We start from the raw sequence: 25,462 nt of genomic DNA on the forward strand, positions 1-25,462 counted from the left end.
TTGCCTAATTGTAATATTTTAGATTAATTTATTTTATTCTGAACTTAAGAAATAAAACAAACATTTCCATAACTAAGTGGAATAGAAAAACTGATGATTACTTCTGAAATTGCAGCTTCATTATATACAACTTCCTATTTCTTTTAAGTATAGAACAATTATCATGTGACTTTCTTTTTTTTCCTTTCCCCTATTCGAAACTTTAAGATGGCTATCATTAGAAACAAATATATGTGTGTGTGCATTTATATGTATACATACATACATATATATATATTACACACACACACACACGTATGTGAATAAGTTTTTTCCTGCATTCAAATAACATCTTTCATAGGATCTTTGCAGTTAATTTGGGAACTTATTATAGAGTGAGTTGGTTGCTCAAAATTGTTTTAAAAATAATACTATTGTTGCTCTTGGTTCTGCTCATTTCCCTCTTATTTTGTGGAGGTATATCCATACTTTTCTAAAATTGTTGAACTCATAATTTTTTATAGCAGAATAATATTCCATCATTAACATATTGCAATGTTTAGTTCATTCCTCAATTAATGGGCACCCCCATAATTTCCAATTCTTTGCTACCACAAAGAAAGCTGATAAATATTTTAGAACATGTAGATTATTTTACATTTTCCCTAATCATCTTGAAAAACAATTCCAATAATTGTATTACTTGATCAAAGGGTATAGGCATTTTGATAACTCTTTGGGCATAATTCCAAATCTGTCTCCAGAATGGTTGAAGCAACTCATAGATCCAACAACAATGAATTAAAGTTCCAATTTTTCCACATCCCAGTTGTAAATTCTTTTGTTCAGTGAGCTTTTCTATTAGCCTGTACTGCTTTTAAAGGAGATCTTTTTGCAATGATTGTGCCTCTCCCCCCCACACACTTTTTAACCATTAGGTCAATTCTGTTTTTAAAGATGTTAGTCTCTTTAGTATTTCTTGTGCCTCTTTTCCCAAGCTGTTAAATTCTCTTTTCATAATTTAATTGTGTCCTTATTTCTTTTTTGTTTTTCCACTTCACTCTTATTGCTTTCTTTAGTGCTTCCAGGAATTCTTGTTGGACTTGTTTCCAGTTAGCATTTTTCTTTGAAGCTTTGCCTGTAGCTGTTTTAAAAACTTTATTGTCCTCTGAGTTTTTCTTGGGCTTCTCTGCCACTATATTAACTTTTTTTGATCATTTGCTCATTTCCCCAACCTATTTCTTGACTTTTAACTCTTGTTAAAGTCGGATTCTATTCTCAGAGCAGAGGGATCTTTGTCCTAAGCTTCAGGTTTTTGATGTAGCTGTTGTCAATTCTAGCTTTGTGTGTCTGTAAATTTGGAGCTTCCAAGATGGTGTGATCTTGAGAAAGGTATGATCACTGCTCACCTATTCTACACTCTGGTCTTTATCCAGGAAGGGCTCCTCCTCTAGTGTTTACAGCCCTAAGCTCTAGTGCTCCTTTCTGAACTGTGACCCAGAACTACATATAGACAATAGAGTTGCCAATCAGCATCACTGCATCTAGTGCCAGCAAAGAATGCCCTGTAATCTCTGTCTGACCAATTGTCTAATCATTTTATCACGTTTGGGCTGAAAGATCCCAAAGCTGCTGTCACTGCCATTGCTACTATTATAGCTATTTCCAAAGCCCATTCCTTGGTGCTGTTATTGTGCTCTGGACCAGTTCACCCTGTGTCACATATTGTTTCTGCTAACCTCTTAAGTTGTTTTAGGCTGGAAAAGTTTTTCACTTTGACTTTTTGTTGGCTCTGCTGCTCCAAAAATTTGATTTGAGGGGTTATTTTAAAGTTGTTTAGAGGAGAATGTCAGGAGAGTCTAGCTGACTGACTGGCTATACTTTGTTATCCTGACTTCACACCCTCAGCCACTACTCCTACAGTTATTGTAGCCTCTGTGTCCCAGCAGCCACAGCTATAGAACATCTAGAAGACACAGTTCTTGCCACAAAGCCCTTGTCACTGTCACATGATTGTGTTTCATAAATGCATATGATTTTATCATCAAAAATAACATCTAAGAAGTATTTGGGGAGCAGCTCAGTGGCACAGTGGATAAAACACTAGCCCTAGAGTTGAGAGGAAATTTAGCTTCAGACACTTGACACTTGCTAGCTCTGTGATCCTGGGCAAGTCACTCAACTCTGATTGCTCTGCAAAAGAAAAAAAGAAAGACAGAGAGGGAAATAAGAGGGAGGAAAAGAGAAGGAAAGAAAGAAGAAAGCAAAAGAGGGAGGGAGGGAAAAAGAGAAAGGAAGGAAGGAAGAAGAAAGAAGGAAAGAAGACAGATAAGTAAAGTTAACTATATGGTTTTTATCTGAACTCTAAAGACTATAAAACTTTCTACCTGATTTGCAACTGAAATCTCCAATATATGCTGTCTCTTCTTTTAAAAAAAATAATATTTTTTTATTTTTCAAAATAAGTGCAAAGATAGTTTTCAGCAACCCTCCTCTCTCCCCTAGACAGCAAATAATCAATATAGGTTAAACATGTGCAATTCTTCTAAACATATTTCCACATTTATCATGCTGTACAAGAAAAATCAGACTAAAAAGAGGGGAAAAAAAGAGGAAAAAAAAACCAAGCAAACAACAAAAAAGATGAAAATATTTTTTATGTTGTGATCCATATTCAGTCCCCATAATCTCCTCTCGGGATGCAGATAGCTCTCTCCATCACAAATCTATTGGAATTGGCCTAAAACACTTCATTGTTGCAAAGAGCCATGTCCATCACAGTTGATCATCACCTAATCTTGTTGCCATGTACAATGTTCTCTTGGTTCTATTCACTACACATTCATGTAAGTCTCTCCAGATTTTTCTGAAACCAGCCACCTGTACATTTCTTATAGAACCATAATATTCCATTCCATTCATATACTGTTACTTATTCAGCCATTTGTTGTCTCCTTTTATTAAAATGTGGGCTTCTTTAGAGTAGGTGCTGTTTGATTCCTCTGTTGTGTGCATAGTGCTTTGTACATAGTAAATATGTGGCACATTTTTTTTCATTTGTTCATCAATGCTAGAGCCATGCCTTTGTGCCAGGTCTATTATCTCTTTTCTGAATTCTTCATCTATTTCTTCATTCTGTCAAGGATAGTCTGTAGTATATCCTAACTACAGTATTTCTTCTGTTTCTGTCTCCAGTGATGTCGACCCTAATGATCTCCACTAAGGTTTTTCTGGTTTCTAGATTGACTCATTAATATATCTTATTATACAGTGCCAATTCACCATCTTTTTAATCTATTCTATTCCTTTTGACAAACACTGCTAATTCTAAAGCATATCATGGATATCATACCACAAATTCCTCAATGATTGTATTTCCCTAGAAAATTTTAACTAGTCAGTAGGTGGGTGCAGCCTCAGTCAAACTGAGACTTGTTGAAGACTTTAGCTTTAAAAAGCCAAGATCTCTCACTGCATCCAGAGTCATCTTCAGTTATCCTGATCTGGATCTTGTCACTGGACCCATATGCTCTGGAGAAGAAAGTGAGGCAGGTGACTTTACCCAGCCCTCCCTGACTTCAGTCTAGTTCATGTGAGGCATCTCCTCCCTGATGTCATGGTACTCTACCAGATTGAAGGACAAAACAACAACAACAACAACAATAGTAAGTAGGTTTTTATTCTGAATAATCCTGAGATATCACAGAATTAGATTTTTGACCTAGTCAAAGGATTGCCTGCTGTAGCATACTTAACAAATGGACATCCAGTTTCTGCTTAAAGGCTTCCCAAAGAGGGAAACTACCAAGTCTCAAAAAAATCCATTCTACTTTGAGACATCTCTTAAGTGTTAGAAACATTTTCCTTTTTAGCAAGCCTGGATTTACCTCTGCAAATTCCTCCTAGTCCTTCCCTCCAGAATCAAACAGAACAAGTTTAGTCCTTCTTCAATATGACAGCTTGGATAGAAAGATCTATCACATTCTCCCTGGCTTTTTATTTTTTCAGTAATAGACATCATGGCTTATACTAAAATTTTCCATCATCCTTTACTATCTTTCTACTTTGGTTTGTGTTCCTCCTCTGCATTCGGAAACATCTGCTTCAATATTTGATTCTCAAGTTATTATTCCCTGGAAGCCATATTGTTTGACTTTATAACCCACTTCTTAAAAAAGACTATCCAGTATGTATTTGGTCTTAAATGAGTTTTATTTTGAGATTGTTTCATGAATTTGACACTAACCCATGAGATAGAGGCAATCTGTGTGACTGTTGATTGTTGGGATGAAGGAGGAGAGGTGAGTTTTTGCTATCTTAGTCAGCAAGCATTTTATTAAGTGGCTACTATGTTAGGAGAAAGCTACATGGCACAATGGATAGAGTGTCGGGAAGACTCATCTTCCTGAGTTCAAATCTGACTTCAAACACTTACTGTGTGACACTGGGCAAATCATTTAATCCTAATTTAGGGTTTGCCCCAATTTCTTCATCTGTAAAATAAACGGGAGAAGGAAAGGAAAAACTACTCGAGTATCTGCCAAGCAAACCCCAAATGGGGTTGCAAAAATTGGATACAATTGAAGAAAAATGACCGAATAACAGCATATATCAGGAACCATGTTGGGGATGCCAAAAAAAGGGCAAAAACAGTCTTTAACAGGCTCACAAAAAAATTAGGAAAACTTCATTTATAGTCGTTTTTAGAAGAGTAAGCACCAGTATAGATGAGAAAGTTCTACTCAAGCTTGTAGTGAAAGAGGTTTCTAGGAGAGTGCTAGGAATTCATCTTCTCCTTATGCCTGGCTTTGGTGGGACTCTTCCTGGAATATTTGTTTTATAGGACCAAGTGGAAAGATGAAAGGAGCTCTGGGGAAAACTACCAAAAAATGATTCAGGGGTTCCCAAGGGCTATTCAGAGGATGACATTTCATTGCTGTTTATTTTCTCTCGAATCAGAATGAGCAGAAGCCTAGTCTAGTGGAAAGAGAGCAAGTAGATTTGGAGACCCAAGATCTGGTTTCAAGACTCAGCTATGCAACTAACCTCTTGTGTCTAAGATAAGCCAGTGCCCTCCTCTGAGTCTTAATCTTTTCACTTAATCGATGAGTATAGTCATACTCCATCCCACTAGAAATAACTGTCCTTCTCCTTGTTATAAATGCCTGCTAAGATTTGGAGTTGGGCATAGATGATCTAGTGAGGACTTATCAGCTATTTCATAGAGGTTTATGAAGGACCAGCACCAAACTAGAAGTCATTAAAAAAACTGAAGATGAAGAAAATTCTAATAAATTGTCAGCAGGTACAAGATTGTCATTGTTATATTAACTGGATCTTGTTAGAGGAGAGCCATCTTTCTGCTTTCCCTGTCTCCTAGGGCCTGTATATGAATCAAAGGAGATAATGCATGTAAAAGGATTTTGTAACTTGAAAAGTTTCATGCACATGTAAGGGATTATTGGTAATGAAACAAGGAGGGAGGGAGCGGGGAGAAGGTACCAAAAACAAAACAAGGGCAGCTTTCTTTAGCACTAGTTTTGCTATGGCTGGTTCTTTGAGAATATTAAATTGTTAGAGAGACTATTGAAGTACTATTAGTTACTGTCAGCTTTCATCTTAATAAATGTTTCTATTTTTCACTTATTATACAGGTAATTCTGACTCGGAGAGAAGAGGTGAGAAACTCACCTTGTTTACTATATCTTCATTTAAGAAGCCAGTTCATTGTTCAGTGATCTTTTGTGTTCCTTTCCTATCCCCTCCTCTCATTCCCTGCCAATCTGTGGTGACCATATACATGTGTAGTTGTATGATTTTGAACTTTTAATTTGTATTTTCATATTAGGAATAGAAACAAAATGTACTACTATAAAAGACTACTTTTTATAACTTAGAGATTCTAGTAGCTATTATATATAACTCACAAATCAAGTACAAAAGACTACTTTTCATATCTTAGAAATTCCAACAGCTATTGTATAGCATAACATATTTACTGAAATGAATATTTACAAGTAATTACCACTTATTTATGTCATCATCACTATAATGATTTATTAATTACAAAGAATCTTAGATCCAATCCTATGGGGGAAGTAACAAAACTATAATTACCCCCCATTTTATTTACAGTTAAGAAAACTGAAACTCATAATGAAGAAGCAACTTGTCTTTAGTTACCCAACTAGTAAATTAAAACCCAAACTCAGAACCACTCTTCTTTGTAGCTTCTTGGCCTATAGTTTTATCCCTTTCAGTGATTTGGCACTAGGAAGCATTTTTTCTTTCTTCATGAAATTTCCATTTTATTTTGAGGGGGACAGATGTCTAATAATGCTTAATATGTGGTGGTAATTTTATTTTGTATACCATAATCTTCTATATCTCATTGAATCTTGCATTGGATGTTATGGATGGATTCTTTTGTTTCCATTGTTGCAGAAATTTGCAACTATTTAGAGAAAAGTATTATTTAAATAGGGTGCTAAGATAATGCCAGTTCAAGAAAGGGATATCATAGGCTAATATTCTCTGTCCAAAAGTGTCATTATTTAAGATGCTAGCTTTCAAATAGATGAAAAGGATTATTTTAACTTCTTCAGGTGAGGCCTTATTTTGATATGGATGATGGGACTAGCAATATAAAAATGAGCAAAAAAATATATAAAAATGTCTTTAAATGTGTTTAAAGAGTAGGAAATCAAACATGTGTAAACAGTCTTCTTCACCCATTATCTCATCAGTGTCTTGCTCCTTGTTTCTGATACATCTTTGTTAAACTTCCTCTATTTTCATGAATTCCAAACAATCAATTAATTTAGACAGAAGTCTTTTGGATCATAAACTCCCAATTTCTTAAATTCCAAGATAGTTTTTGGTGGCTTTGAAATTCTGCTCTTCCCACAAATGTCAAATTTATAAACATTCAAATTACAGTACTAAACATTTCCCTCCTTCCTTATTTCCCCTTTAGTTCTTTATCAAAAATTATTGCCACATTTTGAATTATTTGATAAGGCCTACAAAGTGGATTTAACCTCTGCATTGTGGAAGTTTGTGGATTTATGCCTAAGTAGAAGCATTTCTGTCAAATGTCAAGGCCAGTGGCCTTAATGATATTATTTTGTTTTTCTCTCTTTTCCATGTGTCATATATAGCAAAATATTGATAGCAGCACTTTTTGTAGTGACAGAGTACTAGAAACAAAGTCTATGTGCCTGACTGAGGACTGGTTGTATAAGTTGTGATACTTGAATGTAATAGAATATTATTGTGCTATAAAAAACAATAAATACTTTAAATGCAGAGTGAAAAAGGGTAAGGAACACTCTTATCGGACTCTTTAACCTACTTATAGAATATTAGAACTATAAAAGAATCATAGAGATCATCTAGGACAATCCCCTGATATTTTACATAAAAAGAAACTAAAACTTCAAGAGGTTAAGTGAATTGCTTAGATTTACATTAAGTTATTGGCAGAATCAGAACTGGAAGCTTGGTCTCTTGGTTCCTCCTTATCTCCTTTCCCCTTTTTTCTCCTCCTTCCCCTCCTACATCTTCCTTCTCCTTCTTTCTTCTCTCTCCTCCATTTCTTGTCTCCCTTCTCCTTCCCTTCTTTCTTCTCTCTCCTCCATTCCTTCTCTTCCTTCTCTCCTACCTTCCACTTTTCCCTCCTCCCTTCCCCTCTCCTTCTTCTTCCCTTTTTTTTTTCTTCTCTCTTTTCTCTTCTCCCCTCCTGTCTCTTTTCCTTCCCTATTTTCTCTCTTACCAATAGCAGCATTGGAGTGAGGAGCTATCATTAGCTTATAAACCCACCCTTATAAGTGATGCTGATCCTCTAACTTATTGTGGATGTGTATGTTCTTGGTTTCAGATGAGACGCCTATCATTGCAGTGATGGTGGCCCTGTCTTCTCTGCTAGTAATAGTGTTTATTATCATTGTTCTGTACATGTTAAGGTAAGAAACTTCTTTCTCTGGCTTAGTCCAGTTCACTTCACCACACATCTTCACTGTCCACAGTGTATAATTATGATCATGTGTGCTCAGCCCTTGGGGGTAGGGAGGATGAGGGTGCTGGGATGGAGAGCAAAATTCCCTGTGTTCCTGCCCTCACAATCCACTAGGAAGGTAAGGCATGTAGGTATGTCATGTGTCATGATAATACAAGTTAGAATGTAGTTAGGTGTGTAGTAGTGATCAGGCAAGCCTGAAGGATTGTGAAAGACAGATTACTTCATTTCATCTGTTTTAGCTTTAAGGAAGGCCTCTTGGTCTGATGTAATAGAAGGGGGTACTATTTGCTCCCCAGAACTTGAATGGGGAAAAGAGTAATGTGATAACTGATAAGCTACTTGGGCTTCAATAGTAAAAGTGCTCTTTAGCAACTGATTTCTTGGAGAAGCAAAGCAGCCCTCACCAAGATACTGAATATAGTCACTACTGTGGTGACACTGGTGGCGAAGGGACAGATCCAGTGCCCTTCTGTGGTTCAGGCTTCCTGGGGAGGGGAGTACCCATGTCTGATGAAGTAGAATTCAACCTGCAAGTGTAGACTTAATTTCTAAAAGTGATAGATATTTTTATTATAGAATTATCCTCTGAGTTTAAAAAAAAAAAACAACCAAAAAAATCAAAATTAAATATGTTGTCCCTTTGCTAAAGAAATAAAAATGGCCCTGTCCTGAGCGTCTGAATATTGGGGGAAATTTGATAGGTGTTAACAATGGTAAACTTTAAGCAGTATTATGGCCCAATAAGTATGTTAGAAAGCTGGAATAGGAGTTAGTCCTGCCTTTCTATCCAACTTCTGGATGTCACCAGGCCAGTGATGGAACTAACCCCCTCACCTACTTCTCTGAGATGCCAAAGGTTTGTACCTATGAAATATTAATAATCTTAAAGAGCACCATAGCAGGAGAGGGACTACATGGGATTGTTAATGGTATCATGATTACCAGGGACATTAGCTAGTAATGGGAACCCGGAATGTTTAACTCGGGTTATGGGTGAAACAATAACCAACATCCAGCTTTAGCATCCTTTCCTCTCCTCAAAGCACTAGCTTTGACTCACATACAGTGCTAGAGATTCCCAGCGCATATAGTGGTTCTGTATCCAAGGAATCTTGCTGGAGAGATCCTTTGGTTAGGCTAGTTTGGAACCTTCTAGGAGTACAAAGAAGTAGGCCTCAAACTACTATCTTGGCACTAGGGCTTGCTCCTCTCCTGGTAGCTACAGGCCATTGGAGGGATCCTGGCGTCAAATAGCCTAACACAGCTCACCTGTGAGATCCAAAAGCCAGAGTAAGTCTCCTGTCTCTGACCCAGGACAGAGCTCTCTCTCTTTCCTTCCTTTACCCCAACATGTGATGAAGGGAATAAACGGACAGTGTGGGCACAGGAGCTTTTAGTAGGGGCCGTGTGTCCCAGGTGGCCCTGCAGTGTGGTACAGGGTCCTACAGTTTCATCTCCAAAGAACATGCTGCTGCGATGGCCGGAGGGCGGGTGGTGGCCAGAAAGGGCGCTGGCGCCCATTCTCACTGAGCAGGGGCTCTTCTCTCTTCTTCTGTTCTGGAAAGGTTGAAATGAGCCCAATTCACAGTGACATCTTGGGCCTGCTTGTACTCTTGGCTCAGGCGCCCATTTTTGTATGCTTTCCCATTAGGTTCAAGAAGTACAAGCAGGCTGGCAGCCATTCCAATTCCTTCCGCTTGTCCAACGGACGCACTGATGACATGGGTAAGGCTGCTGGCAGTGACCTGTCCCTGCATGAGATCGGTGGGCAAGGAGAACCGGGCCCGGTAACACCCCTGTGGGCAGGTGGCAGCATCAGGACGCCCCCACCAGCCTGGGACCCGAGACTGGTCAGGCAGCAGGCCCGCCTTTTATGTGGCTCCTGGGGCTGTCTCGGCCAGTGGCCGCGAGTTCCCAGGCAGGGGCCGGCCTGGCCGGCCTTGAGTGACTGACCACTTCCCCCTTGTGCTGCTGCAGAGCCTCAAAGCATGCCACTTCTGGCCAGGTCTCCCAGCACCAACAGGAAGTACCCCCCGCTGCCGGTGGACAAGCTGGAAGAGGAGATCAACCGGCGCATGGCCGACGACAACAAGCTCTTCCGGGAAGAATTCAACGTGAGCCGCTTGTTTCCCTTGTGTGGGGTGGGCAGGGCCCAGCAGCCTGGGGAACCAGGTTCTCTCCCGAGGAGGGAGGACCGCTCCCGGCCATCTGGCCGGAGCCTCCGCGGCTCTCCTGGGCAGAGAGAGTGGCTCCTTGCCCTTCTCACCTTAAACCAGCCGCAGGCCCGTAATTCAGGAGCGCCCCAACGAAGGCAGGAACCGTTAGTGAGTGCAGAGAGCCCAGCCGGGCCAGGCCCAGAGCAGTAAGGGAGCTCCTAGTCCAAGTTAAATGCCAAGGCAGCGGTCTGGGGGTGGAGCTGGGCCTGGGCCGAGGAACGATGCTGCCATCTTGTGTCCGTGGCTGGCTTAGAAGTAACTTTGTCCCTGAACTCGGAAGGAAGTATAGCTATCGCAGCCACAACCGTGCTTGGGATCACCGAACTGGAAAGGGCCTTAGAAATAAGTCATTTGGCCTATGTCCAAACACAGCACTCCTAGGAATTAATACAGCTTCATTCCCCCTTTCTAGCAGCAGAGGCTCTGCTGTTTTCCAAGGCAATCTAGTCTACTTTTGGACAATTGTTAGAAAGTTTTCCCAAACCGGAATCTGCCTTCCCACATACCCGGCCTCCCGACTTTGTTGTTCTGCTTTCTGTGGAAATAAAGAATAGATTGACTATTTCTATTGTACATGGTAGTCCCAAAATAGGTCATGCATCTATTTTGCTATTGGTCAATGAGAGAGGTTTTCATATTAAACTCTATAGGATGAAGAGAGAAGAGTCTCCTTTATCTCCTTTCCTATTTGTCTATGGCTATTAAATCTGACCCTTCCTATCCAAAGCCTCATTTTTAAGGACCAGTTCTACAAAGTTTGTGGGAACAAAGGTATCCCACTTTCTCTGGCACTGGTTACCTCTCTTTTCCCAAATTTTCCTATGAAAATGTCCAGGCCTTCATGAAGACAGTTAAGTGCAAGAAATCAATTCAGAAATCAATAAGCATTTATTGTTTGCCCTGTGTCAGACATTGTGCTAAGTGCTGGGAATGCAAATATAAGCAGAAACAGTTCCTGCTTTCAAATAGCTTCCATTTTAAAGGGGTAAGAAAACATTTAAAAGAAAGCTTCAGAGAAGGTGAAAGGAGAGCCTGGGAGCTGAAAAGTCAGGAATAGCAGCCTGCAGGGAAATTTAAACATAGAGGGAGGGTCTGGGAGAAACCAGCCAATAAGGAGGCCCAGAGCCAGAGGTTCTTAGTATGAAAAAGTCCAGGGGTGGAGTAAACTTCTAAGCAGTAGCAGTTTCTTAAGTACCTACTTTGTGCCAGGTGAGGGTCAGGTGCTGGTGATACAAATATTAAGGAAACAGGTCCTATCTTCAGGGAGCTGACATTCTACTACAGGGACACTGGCCTGTATACACACAAGTCTAATACAAGGAGAATTGGGGCAGGAGGGGACACAGGAGTTGAACGAGAAGGGACTTTGGGGAGGGCTTCAGTGGAAGAAGTTCCTATTCCCTGCAGCCCAAACATTAGCATTTTTCTAAATGCTATTTCCCTTTCAATCAGATAGGACTGTGGTAAAGAAACCACAGAGCTAGGTGGCAAAAGGAGGAGTCCTGGTGTTTTGCTGAGAAAGCATCTGCCTCTTTGCTATGTTCACTTTGAAGCCTATCTCTGTATAATAAGCCAAGAAAGACCTTTCTCCCCGTAATGACAGCACAGATGTTACAATGTTCTAGGCTTTTAGAAATCACCTTGGGGCAGCTAGGTAGTACAGTGGATAGAGCACCAGCCCTGAAGTCAGGAGGACCTGAGTTCAAATGTGATCTCAGACACTTAATGCTTCCTAGCTGTGTGATCCTGGGCAAGTCACTTAACCCCAGTTGTCTCAGGAAAAAAAAAGTAATGAAATCACCTGGAAGTGTTTTTTTTTTTTTTAATAGCTTTTTATTTACAAGTTATATGCATAATTTTATAGTATCGACAACTGCCAAACCTTTTGTTCCAATTTTTCCCCTCCTTCCCCCCGACCCCCTCTCTTAGATGGCAGGATGACCAATATATGTTAAATATTTTAAAGTATAAATTAAATATAATATAAGTATACATATCCAAACTGTTATTTTGCTGTACAAAAAGAATCGGACTCTGAAATAGCATACAATTAGCTTGTGAAGGAAATCAAAAATGCAGGTGGACAAAAATATAGGGATTGGGAATTCAATGTAATGGTTCTTAGTCATCTCCCAGAGTTCTTTCCCTGGGTGTAGCTGATTCAGTTCATTGCTACTCCATTAGAACTGATTTGGTTCATCTCATTGCTGCAGATGGCCAGGTCCATCGGAATTGATCATTATATGGTATTGTTGTTGAAGTATTGTTCTTACCGAACAATAATATTCCCTAATATTCATATACCACAATTTATTCAGCCATTCTCCAATTGATGGGCATCCACTCAGTTTCCAGTTTCTGACCACTACAAAGAGGGCTGCCACAAATATTCTTGCATGTACAGGCACTTGGAAGTTTTTTTAGGGAGGGGAGGGGAGAGAGAAATGCTTTCCCCTTGTGCTAGACAGTGAGGTTGCCCTGGTCATGGACCTGTCCAACTTGTCTCACAAGAAAGGAAAGTACCCATTTACTATCCAGCATGGGCAACAGAAGTTTGCATTGCAGAGATGCTTGCTGATTGTCAGTTATTATTTTTAGTAACTTATCTTATTTTTATGTCCTCTAGGCTCTCCCAGCCTGTCCTATTCAGGCTACCTGTGAAGCTGCTTCCAAGGAAGAAAACAAAGAGAAAAACAGATATGTGAACATCTTGCCTTGTATGTGCTTCTGGGATTTCTCATGAAACTTTCTAGTTAAGAAGTCACAGAATACATGGGTCTTCTGAGCCAATATTTTAAAGGTTAAAAAGAGAACAGTATTGAGTCTTAAGGGTAGAATTATATTGTAGAGTTAAAAAGACCTTATGGCTTCCAGAGTCCCTTCTTAGGCCCAATACCTCTCATTGCCTGCTTCCATCAGTCAGGATTCATTCTAACAAACATTTCCTGAACTACTTCTTCTGTGTAAGGACCTATGCTTGGCTCTGCAGAGTAGATAGAGCAGATAGAGCAAATGATTCCAAAATGAACTCAGCCCGGGTAGAGCTTATAGTAAAAGTAAATGGCAGTCATCATATATTCCGGTGCTCATGTGCTAACTTGTAATGGCTGATAAACTTCCTAATAGGATTCAGAAGATTTCTATGGAGATCATGCTCCCCAGTTTGTTTTGCCTCACTCTGTCTATGCTTTGTTACAAGCAGATTCCCCAGAGCCAAGCATAAAGAGGTAGAGAGAGGCACCCTGCAACTCTAATGCAAGGAAAGAAGCTCACAAGGCCACGAAATGGTATTCCCAAGGGCTAAAGACAGAAAGAACAGTAACTTAACCGACTTATTGACTCCCCTGGGCTCAGCAGAGTGGTTGGTGACATTTTTTGTGTCCTGTTATATTGCCCTGCTCCCAGGTCCAAAGATTCGTAGACTCCTGGGCCAGAGTAAACGATTCTTACTTTGCTAATCTGTTCACCTCTTGATCCACTACAGGCTAGTAGTGTCTTTTACTGATAAAGTAAGGAAAGAGAAGTCAAGGAAAGTGGAAAACAGGGACCTAGGGAGTAGGTGAACCTGGACTTGGGGTGGTAATGGAAAACTGTCCTTTAAGAATCTGAAGGGGACAGAGGACACTGACTTGGGTTTCAAAAGGAAGAGTCATGGCTATTGCTCTCTTTTCTAGATGACCATTCCAGGGTACACCTGACGCCAGTTGAAGGGGTTCCGGATTCGGACTACATCAATGCCTCATTCATTAATGTAAGAGCTTCAGCTTCTTGCATCACTTTGAATGATACACATCACTGCAGCCTGCCTGCCTGCCCTTGCCCAGCTTGCTGGGCATGATGTGTGTCCATCTGTCTGTCTTGTCTCTTACTTGTGATCCCTTTGCAATACACTGTGACCAGCAGGGAAGTCACTATTTTTTTGTAAACATGGCATTGTTTACAATTGGAGACTATGGATAAGGTCTAAAAGACCTCAGTAAGTTGAAATAGTGGCAAAAAACAATCCAAGATATGAATTTATTGATGGAGGGAGGGCTTCTGAGTAACAGGGCTATAATTCCTAATCTTTCTAGTTACTCCCTACAAACCCAAAGAGAGAAGCATTCAGCCACTCTCACAGCTAAAAATGTGAGAGAGAGAATTTGGAATAAAGCTCTTCTGATGCTTAGCCAAGGGCTTTTTTCCTTATGCCTCACATGTCACTGACTCTTCTATCCTGCGAATAGCAGATTCTTTTAAACTCTACTTTTATCCCAAGATTATGTACTTTGCAAATTTGATAAGTGCATTTATGCAAATTATCACAGTAAGAAAAGGCACAGCTCAAACTCAGACACTTTTTTTTTGCTGTGCAGACAGAGTGGACACAGAAGTTCCAGCATCTTGGTCACTTTCTGCTGGGTCAATTTGAGTCAAATCTACTGAGACTACAGACTGATCTTATCATTAGGGCTTTCACAGTTTTATCCTTTGGAATAATAAACAAAAGAAACTACTCTACTTTACATGCAAATGTTTATAAACAAATTTAGGCATCCTTATACCATTCATGAGAGGGACAAAGAAGAATGTGTACAGAAGATGGTATTCATGGGGTAATCACCTATGGATTCAACAGTGACTGTTCCTGTCTGTGTCCCCTCTTTCCTTTCTAAAGGAAGGGGTCTAATCTGACCAGTCTACCTCTCATTGATAAAAATATTGAACAGAACAGAGGAAAAGACAGAACTTTGCTGATGCTACCAGAGCCCTCCTTCAGGTTGATATCAACTCATTATTAGTCATTGAACCAGTTTGGAATCCATTTAATGTATCTTGTCTCCAAGGAAATTATGATAGACTTAATGTGCTTGGATTTCTGTGGAAGATTTGATAGTGTCTGCTGTATTCCATTCAAAATAACTGTTGATAGCATAAAATATTTGGGAATCTATCTACCAAAGGAAAGTCGGGAATTATATGAGCAAAATTACAAAAAACTTTCCACACAAATAAAGTCAGACTTAAATAATTGGAAAAATATTAAGTGCTTTTCGATAGGCTGAGCGAATATAATAAAGATGACAATACTCCCTAAACTAATCTATTTATTTAGTGCTATACCAATCAGACTTCCAAGAAAATATTTTAATGATCTAGAAAAAATAACAACAAAATTCATATGGAACAGTAAAAATTCGAGAATCTCAAGGGAATTAATGAAAAAAAAAAATCAAACGAAAGTGGCCTAGCTGTACCTGATCTAAAATTATATTATAAAGCAGCAGTCACCAAAACCATTTGGTATTGGCTAAGAAATAGATTAGTTGATCAGTGGAAAAGGTTGGGTTCACAAGACAGAATAGTCAACTATAGCAATCTAGTGTTTGACAAACCCAAAGATCCTAACTTTTGGGATAAGAATTCATTATTTGATCAAAACTGCCGGGATAACTGGAAATTAGTATGGTAGAAATTAGGCATGGACCCACACTTAACACCATATACCAAGATAAGATCAAAATGGGTCCATGATTTAGGCATAAAGAACGAGATTATAAATAAATTGGAGGAACATAGGATAGTTTATCTCTCAGTGTCTGCTGTATTCCCCTGCTCTACAACTATCCTATAGATAATTATCCTAACCCCAGCCAGTTTTCTCATCTGTAAAATGAGGGAATACTGTATTCAGAGGGATTAGAGACATTCTGCATTTTTCTTGTGATCAGTGCTATCCAAAGGTAAGGGACTTCCTCTTCCCCCCACCCTGGCTTCTAAAAGCTTAAATTGTTGAAGATCAGTCAGAGTTTACTACCAATAAACCAGCAAAACCAGATTTATCTTTCCCACTATTAACAGTGAAGTCATTAGAAAGACCAGATCTGGCCTTATTACTTCCTCACTTGTTGTTTGATTAAACAGTAACTACACATGAAAATACATAGGTACCCACATATATGTACTTATTCCTGGATCACCTTCAGCCTCTGCTCTTGAGGGATGGTCTGAAGAGTAGTGTTTCAGTGGCCTTATTTACAAAGTAACAGCAACTGAAACTCATTGTTGTTTATCTGTAGACTTTTCCTTCCTCGTTTCTAGAAAAAGCTAAATAATGACTTTGTTGGGCTAACTCTTGAAGTTGGAAGGGCCTCATGTGTTATTCTATCCAATTCTACAACTTATCTAACAAGTAGTCATCAGCCTTTGCTTGAAGATTTCTAGGGGGGAGGAAATCCACTCCTTTCCCACGCAGCCCATTCTGTTTTTGAATATCTTGTGAGGAAGTTTTTCTTTGTATTGAGCCTAAATTTCTCTATATAACTTCCATCCTCTGCTTCTAATTATGCCTTCTGAGGCCAATCACAAGAGAAAAAAGCCCAATGTCTTTTATGTGAAAGCCTCTCAGATACTCGAAGACAATTCCTCTCCGAAGGAAGCTCTGTAAACTTCCCTGTAGGTTAAATATTCCCATTTCCTTTAAAACTGATCATCAGAATAGCATAAATTTTCGGCCCATCACCACTCCAGGTGCCCTTCCCAGAAATTGTAATTTATTCAAATCTTTCCCACTTCTAATACTTAATACTTATGTGACCATGGACAAGTCATTTGAACCCTCTGGGTCTCAATTTCCTCATTTATAAAATGAGGCAATTGAACTAAGTGACCTCTGAAATCCCTCTTTAGCTATAAATCTGTGATCCTCCAAATGGTATGCAGAATTAAACCTGATATCCTAGCAGTGGGGTAACCAAAATAGAGTATAGTGAGATTATCACTTTGCTAGATCTGGACATTGCCTGTCCTGAAAGCCAGACATTGCATTAGCTTTCTTGGCTGTCCTAGTATACTATTGACTCATGTTGCAGCACCATACTTAACCCCTAAATCTTTTTCATTGATGCTCTCTAGATGTCTCTCTTCTTGTATTTGTGAAGTTGATTTTTCTTAACCCAAAGGAAGACTTTGCCTTTATCCCTATTCAGTTTAATTTAATTAGGTTCAGCTTAATATTCCAACTTAAGATGATTTTGAAACATGGCATCTATTGTATTAGCTGATTCCCCTCCCACCTTACCTCTAGCTTTGGTTCATCTATAAATTTGTTAAGTGTAACATCTATTTATCCAAGTCATTAAAATATGTGTTTAGGAGCATGCTGCCAAGGACAGATCCCTGTTAACGCTCCACTGGAAACGACCTGCTTTCTGATATTTCCTACCCCAGTAATCTCCACCTATCTATCCTGAAACTTGGCCAAACAAATCTATATCACACCCGAAGAAGCAACAGACTCTGCTCGTAGGAAAATGGTAGATGGTGCAGACAGCCAACTTCTGTATAGGACAAGAAGAACAGAGTGTTTAAGAAAACAAACTTCTCTTAGGAAAGGCAACCTGAGACAGGAATCTTGGGAATTGCAATTTAGACTTCCCATGGCAGCTATATATGAAACCACACAGGAGATGGTGCTCTGTCTTACAGCTCGTGAACAATTTTATCTCTACATCCCTTGAGTTTTGTCTGCTCAGGAAGCCATAATAGATGCTAATGCCTGAGAAATTACAGTCATAGAACTACCTTAGGAGGAGAAAGCTGTACTGAATTTCATTCCCAAACCTTGATTTTTTACTCTGGATGTTGGCTCACTCATAGAAGCTCCCTTGGCAGGACCTTTTTCCTGAACTTTTTAGAGCTTTTAGGGAAGTTGCATCCACAAGCAGTGGGTGCTTCCTGCCATCACCCCAGCAAACACTTCCTTCATGTTATTGGGCTAGGCAGCAGAAGAGCCAAGGATGAACTTCTGTTGATATCGTTTCTGTCATAGACAGCAACATACAAACAAACAGTCATCTAGTGCAGTCATCTAGTGCGCAGCCTCTTCAATTTACAGAAGAGGCAGCTGACGTAGAGGTGGCTCTACTAAGCCTTCCCTGGTTGAGGTAATCCTCACACCTATTCAGAAGGTCATTGTTCATGTCGCTTTAGGTGAAAGCAGAAGTATCTATCTCACATATTCTGGAGGACATCTCCAGTCTCTCAATCTATGAACTGCTGGGAATAAAAGTATGAAAGCTGAAATCTTAAGAAGCAGATCAGAGTGGCGCATGATTCTGAGGCATGTCTCAATATGGTTTTTGGTTGTTTTTTTTTTTTCCCAAATTTATTTTAAGAAACAGAGTAAGAAAAAAGAAAAACAGAGGAGCAATACAAAACCAAACAAAAGAGAACATTGTCATGTGTCCAGCAGAACATTAGGGAGGATTCAAAATATGCAACAACAAACTATCAGATGAAGAAAGTATATATTAGTAGAAGAAATTATATTTATTCATTATATTCAGTGTCCATCTTTTCTTTACTTCCTTGTAAATTGTTCTTTTGTTCTATGTTGCACACATTTTTAAACTTTATTCTTTTTTCCCCCTTCTATTCCTCCCCTCCTCCAAGGAGACTATAGTTAAAATAGGATATATTTATATATACATATTTTTCCTATCCCTGCTGACCCTTTGCTTTAATTCTGCTCCTAACTTTCCTTGCTATTACTTAACCTTCCCCTACCCATGGATCCTTCCCTTGTTTTCTTCTCTCACTCTTTGCTTTCCCATCTGCTCGTCCCTCCCCCTTTATTTCTTTATCTATTTTGGAAGGTGCTATACCCTTCATAGTCTATATGTTGCCTATTGAACCCATTCCCAATATGAGTTGATATGTTTTAAGGAGAGGTGCTATATGCCCTGCTGTTTGTCATGATGCCTCTGGCTCTAAAGCCAGAACCACCAAATTTAAAGGAGGAAGAGACCCCTAAAATGCAGCAGCTCTAAGGTAGAGAGTGCTTCCGAGGTGGAGGCACTCTGTTCTCTTTTAGGGAAAAGAGCGGAAATGTAGTGGGTCTGGTGTGTGACAAATGGTCCCAGGCAGTGGAACAAAGTAACTGCAATTCAATGAGAAGAGTCCTGACTCTGGGGTCAGAGGAGCTAAGTTCATATCCCCCTTGTGATGCTTACAATCTGTGTAATCTTGAAAGTCATTCAACCTCCCTTCAACTCAGTTTTCTTACTTAGAAATCAAGGGCATTAGATGAAGCAGCCTCAGAATTTCCTTCCAGCCCCAAATCCTTTCTCTGTAAAGTTTGGAGAATGGAGTTGGTTTAGTAGAGATCCATTTTGCATCTGTTGAGTGCAAGACATTTATGACATGATGCAGTTGAAGATGTGTAATAGATAAAGAATTGATATGAGTAGTATTGTTTCTGAGACATTAAGGTTATATAGCTAGTTTAAGCAAAAACAGAATTGAACCAATGGAAGTTTGTGAAGAGAAATGGTCATAGGAACAAAAATTTGGATTTGGAAAAGGCCTTAAAAGCATCCAGTACAGGTCCCTCATTTTATAGATAATGAAACAGGCTCAGAGGTTACATGATTTACCCAGTACTGCACAGCTAACGAATATGTGATGTAGAGTTTGAGCTCAGGTTTTCCTGACTCCAAATCCAGAATACTAGCCACTATTGCCTTAACCTCTCTCTCCCAAACTCCACTTGCACTGGCAGGTTGGGTAGATGACTTATTTCTTCCCTCAGAGTTCTAAGGGTAACTCCAGGGTATTGAGAATTCCAGTAATATCACTGATGTTCACTCCCCCAATATAGATCAATCGTTTGATATCTCTATAAGATCAAATAACCATTTTTGTACCTATTAACCTTTACAAAGGGATATTTACTGAGAAATTGTAGCAATGATAGAAGTACAGCAATGTTTCCTCTAGCAAAAGATACACATACATACCCATTTAGTTCCTGAGAAGAGTAGAATAAAATTTAAAGTAGTTGCTACAGAACCACTTTAGGAAGGGAAGGCACTTCCTGGCCCCTATAGTTATTGTCTTCTTTCTTGAAGCACCCAACAAGTTCAATTCTGAGTGTAGTGTCACATCTTTAGATGTATCATTGCAATGGATAAGTCATTCCTTTGTTTATTTGGGCTGGTTTAACCAAATCATTCTTCTTGGTATAGAAAGAAAAAAGAAGCCAGAACAGAACCTTGGAGGCATGAAGAATGATTCAATAAATGAGACTGTGAAGGAAGAAAACCATAGGATAGTGGTATGAGTGGGAAGAGAAGAGGACGCAGGGAATATACATGGTCTTTTCCTAACAGTTTGACTGTGAAAGGGAGGGAGAAAGCAGCCTTCTGTTTTAGAAAATCATTCTTACTAAGTGCAATTTTGTGAAATGTGCTAATGCTCCAAAATAGCAGATCTAGGCGGAAGGAAGTTCACTCTTCTACCTCTCCCCTCTAGCATTACTATCCTCTGTGTGCAGACAAAACCCAGGTACCCATTTCATCTTATTTGAGTTGCTAGTGAGTCCTGGCCTTATGTAGCAGGTAATAAAAGAACTAAACTCCATTTACACTCAGAAATTTCAAGAAGTTATCTAATGTCCTGATCCAGGGATAATGAATGCCGAAGGGCATTGTCCTCACTATCACATGGCAGAAGGAAGTGCACTGTATGGAATCTCATTCCACCTCCCTCCTGCCTCCCCACCACCCTGTATCTTTACCATCCTGGACCCTGCCCCTTTTTTTTTTTTTTTTTTGAGGAGAGGACAAAAGAAGTACTATATATCCAGGCAAGAGATTATGGAAGTTGTTGGCAGGTGCTCTTGCCACTGATAAGATACCACCTTCTCAGTAGTCAATGAATCACTAAGCATTTAGTGAGTACCTACTATATTCTGGGCACTCTATTAAGTTTTGGGGATACATAGAACAATAAAAACCTTTGCCTGCTTTAAAAAAGACTCCAACAAGGAAAACATCATGCAAACAACTATATGTAAATAAGATATATAGCTACATATGTCGCATATACATTTATATGTCACCGATATGTAGGTATATAGATTTACATGTCATATATAGACACACATGATAATTTAGAGATAATCTCAGGGGAAACACTGTAATTAAGTATATCTGGAAAAGGCTTCTTATTGAAGTTGGGACTTAAAGGAAACCCAGAAAGCCACAATGTGGAGTGAGAAGGATAGCCAGTGAAAATGCCCAGAGTTGGAAGATGGAGTGTGGTATGTGTGGAGCATCAAGGAAGTCAGGTCAATATGTGTGAAGGAATAAGGTATAAGAAAACTGGAGAGGTAAATGAGCCAGGTAGTAAAGGCAAACAGAAAAGTTTATATTTGATCCTGGAGATGAAAGGGAGTCACTGGGGTTTATTGAATGACTTGGGTGGAGTTGGATTTGGAATGCTCCCCCAAACTCTGACATAACTGTGTTTTAGAAAGAGAAGTTTGACAATAATTTTGAGTGAAATATTGACTGGAGTCTTAGAGACCTAAGGTATCTGTTTCTGTTGTGGTCAGGTGTGTGGTATCATTGATCCCTACTGTTCCATTGGTTATCTGGTCCTGGTTCTCCTGGGCCTCTGCCATGTCTAAGCCTCTTCTCCACCAGTGGAAAGTCCCGGTTTAACGAGTGCCTGGATAAACAGAGTAATGGACAGTTGAGGCTCCATTGGACCCCAATGCTCAATTATACCTAGGGGGGAGATTTATAGATTAAGGGGTTTTTTTTGGGCATTCTATCTCCCCTCCCCCTTTTCCTTAACTGGAGTAAGAGGAACCCAGAGTATTTTTTGTTTCCTTTTTTTTTAAACAATATTTTATTTTTCCAAATACATGCAAAGATAGTTTTCAGTATTCATCTCTACAAAACCTTGTGTTTCAATTTTTTTCCCTCCCCTCCCCAAGACAGCAAGTAATCCTATGTAGGTCAAACATATGCAGTCCTTCTAAACATATTTCCATATTTGTCCTGCTGCACAAGAAAAATTAGATCAAAAGGGAAAAAACCATGAGAAAGAAAAAAAAAGCTTCAACGGCAAAGATAAAAATACTATGCTTTGATCCACATTCAGTCTCCATAGTTTTCTCTGTGTCCAGATGGGCACTTTCTATCCCAAGTCTATTGATGGCCTTGAATCACCTCAATGTTGAAAAGTGCTGTCCATCAGAATTGATCTTCATATAATCTTGTTGTTGTATACAATGGTTCTCCTGGTTCTACTCATTTCATTTAGCATCACTTCATGTAAGTCTCTCCAGGCCTTTCTGAAGTCATCCTGCTGATCGTTTCTATGGAACGATAATATTCTATTACATTCATATACCATAACTTATTCATCCTTTCCCCAACTCGGTTTTCTCCAACTCAGTTTCCAATTTCTTGTCACTACAAAAAGGGCTGTTAAAATTTTTTTGCCCTTGTGAGCCCTTTTCCCTTTATTATGATCTCTTTGGGATACAGGCCTAGTAGAGACACTGCTAGATCAAAGTAGAGACACTGTGCTATGCACAGTTTGATAGCCCTTTGGGCATGGTTCCAAATTAGCATCCCAGAGTATTAGAATCACATTAAGAAAAGGAGATGTTTGGCTTTGATTTTCCCAGAGCTCCATACCACTTTGGTACTCTCCAAATTCATTCACTTCTGGGAAAAGCCCTATCTGCCCCATCCTGGTTATGTTTCTTTTGGTGTCTGTTTTGAGAATGGGTCCTTCAAGTCTCTATCTTTTAGTTTACAATTGATTTGCCTTTGGTTTGGTTGGTTTTTTTCCCCTGAGATTTTGAGCTGACTATAATTTTCCTAATGAGAGTAATTGTGCTGTATCATTATTGCTCTGATTCCAGAGCCCCATGTAAAACTCTGTGGGGACCTAAACAAATGGCTCCAAACTCAAGATCTAGCTTGTGTCAACTCAAGAATTATTTCATGATTTCAGTTCTTGCTGTTTTCATCTAGCAAGGTTCAGATTTGACCATTTAGATTTCCCTTAGATGAATGGAACAGGAAGAATGTTTCTATTTCATCCCCATTCCCTCTAACTCAGAGCTATTGTTTTCAATAGTTTATACACATAAGCACTTAACTACTCAGTAGATGTGTAGAAAGAGAGTGCCTTTAGTCCTCCTGTGCACATTCAGATGGCTGTCTGCTGGACATAGTATAGTCCAAAGGAAAAATTGTACCTGGGATAAGAAATCATGTTAAAGTTTCCGGGAGAGCCATCCCTTAATAGTTTCACAAATCCATATTCTTGGATGAAGATGGCTACCCAACTAGATAGATCCTTTGTAAACATAAAGGTCTATCCTCCTGTCTTCCACTGAGGCTTCAATTCTCATTGTCAGTTGCTAGTAGAGTATCAATTGGTACCTAATCTGCACTGGGAAAATAGTGCCTTCATTTGTTTGGTCATATTTAGTTATTTCTCATCAATATTCACAAAGTAATTATGTGGCTGAGGAAACTGATTCAATTTCATTTCTTTATTTTCCCCACATTTTAGACCAACCCAGCTTTGAGGGCTCTCTAAGCTAGAACCCCAAGAATCAGGTTCTGGAAAACAGGACTTCAGATAACAAATGTACATCTTAGTACCAGAATCAATACGGTTTAGAGACTCCCAAACTAAAAAAGGCAAAATTTCCTTTTTCTCCTTTGCTAATTGTGATTTCCTTGTCCTCTCCCCTTGTTTTTTTTCTCTTCAGGGCTACCAAGAGAAGAACAAGTTTATTGCTGCACAAGGTAAAATCATGTTTACTTTATGCTTTTGGGCTTATCCTCAGATCATTGGGCCTCAGAACCCCTAATGGGAAGGGTCAACCAGCTTTTTGGCTTTCAAACTGGTCATGGTAGACTCATTCTGCCTAGTTCTTTTTTGTCACTACATCATTTAGGAAGATTTTTAAATGACTGAAATTTGCCTTCTATTTTACTGAGAAGGATAATTTGTTCATTTGTTGTTCCTACCAAAATTTGCAAAGTCCTTTGATAGATTGTGTAAGGAACTCAAAGTATATTTCATACTATCAGACATACAAAAATAACCAAAATTAATATTAGAGAAAGTCACATGCAGAAGAGAGCTTACAAAATGCTATAAAGTTCAAGAGGAGAGAGAGTACTGATGACATAGTGTCCAGATAGCCAATGTATATTGGAAATAAGGCACCTGGTCCACTCAGTTTGAATACCTTGAAGACTAAGCCCATGATAGGAAAAGTTATGTACATTTGTTTATGGTCATCTCTCAGAAATCTTCAGAGTTCAGGGCTGCATAATCCAATCCAATTTCCTAAAGTGATACAGCTCCATACCAAACCATAAGTCTCCAATTTACACTCACAAACATTTAAGAGTCATAAAATTTCTAAAGCACTCGAGCTCTGCCCCAGAATACCCCCATATTTGGGGCTTTGTCTTTGTCCTCGTAGCAACTGTAATGATAAGGATCAAGAAGGGATAGAGAAATTGAACAAAATGTGACCTCTGACTAAAGTTGTCATAGCAAACCTGTGCACAGCCTTGTGCAGAAATAAGCTACTGAAAAGAAGAGAATTTGGTTCTAGCCACCAGATTGGGTCCTTGGGATTTTCTCTGAATAAGTATCCTCTGCCGCTTTCTGTCAGAGGGAATTTTAGACCTCCCTGTGACACAGAGACAGATTTTTAAACAGTCCAAAGCAAGATCTGAAACTCCTTTTGGTTTTCTTACTCTCTATGTATCAAATGCACACACGTGATATCTTCCTCTTATTCCTCTTTGGTGTTGGCTGCTTTTAGGACCAAAAGAAGAAACAGTGAATGATTTCTGGAGGATGATCTGGGAACAAAATACAGCCACCATTGTCATGGTGACCAACTTGAAGGAGAGGAAGGAGGTGGGTACAGAGGAGTAAAGACCTTACTCCTTTTCCTGAGCCATAGTAGCAGCAATGACTAGAGCTGGGAGCCTTGAGGTAGGGGGATGTTTCTATGAATATGGGCAAGTGTATGGGGGAGCCTGACCCTCATCCCAGCTCCCAACCCTTCAGGCTGCTGGGAGCTTTTCCAGACTTGGTACAGCGTTAAGCAACTTGTTCAGAAGGTAAAGCTCACTTCCCAATTGAAAAGCAAGTCAGAACTTGCTTTCCTAGGTGCTGGCTTCTGGTGCTGTCCAACAACTGTGCCTAAGGCCATGTTCCTGGGCTCGGGCCTCTTCCAAGCAGGGCAGAGGCTACTTGGGCTCTGGCACCAGGTCATCAGGCCTTTTGCCCCCAGCATGAGGCATGTGGAAAAATCACAAATCACACATTCATGCTGCACAACTACCCTGTGAGAGGAGTGTAGGTATTATCTCCATCTCATAGATGAACAAACTGAGGTTCAAGGAAACCAAGCGATTCCTCCAGG

The 25,462-nt window shown here is 39.5% G+C and overlaps 1 protein-coding gene across 2 annotated transcripts in view; it reads left to right on the plus strand.

Annotated features, from left to right (window-relative positions):
• PTPRA (protein tyrosine phosphatase receptor type A) overlaps positions 1-25,462 on the plus strand; it is a 203,864-nt gene that overhangs the window by 164,944 nt on the left and 13,458 nt on the right. Inside the window, exons 7-14 of one of the 2 annotated variants that reach the window (XM_051965682.1) lie at positions 5,634-5,657; positions 7,859-7,943; positions 9,651-9,724; positions 9,977-10,113; positions 12,842-12,932; positions 13,890-13,966; positions 23,780-23,816; positions 24,854-24,951. In XM_051965682.1, coding sequence (XP_051821642.1) covers positions 5,634-5,657; positions 7,859-7,943; positions 9,651-9,724; positions 9,977-10,113; positions 12,842-12,932; positions 13,890-13,966; positions 23,780-23,816; positions 24,854-24,951 — 623 coding nt within the window. The remainder of the gene's footprint in view (positions 1-5,633; positions 5,658-7,858; positions 7,944-9,650; positions 9,725-9,976; positions 10,114-12,841; positions 12,933-13,889; positions 13,967-23,779; positions 23,817-24,853; positions 24,952-25,462) is intronic. The other variant, XM_051965683.1, reaches the window with a different exon arrangement.

Source organism: Antechinus flavipes, chromosome 6 (assembly GCF_016432865.1).
Source record: "Antechinus flavipes isolate AdamAnt ecotype Samford, QLD, Australia chromosome 6, AdamAnt_v2, whole genome shotgun sequence".
Lineage (NCBI taxonomy): Eukaryota > Metazoa > Chordata > Mammalia > Dasyuromorphia > Dasyuridae > Antechinus > Antechinus flavipes.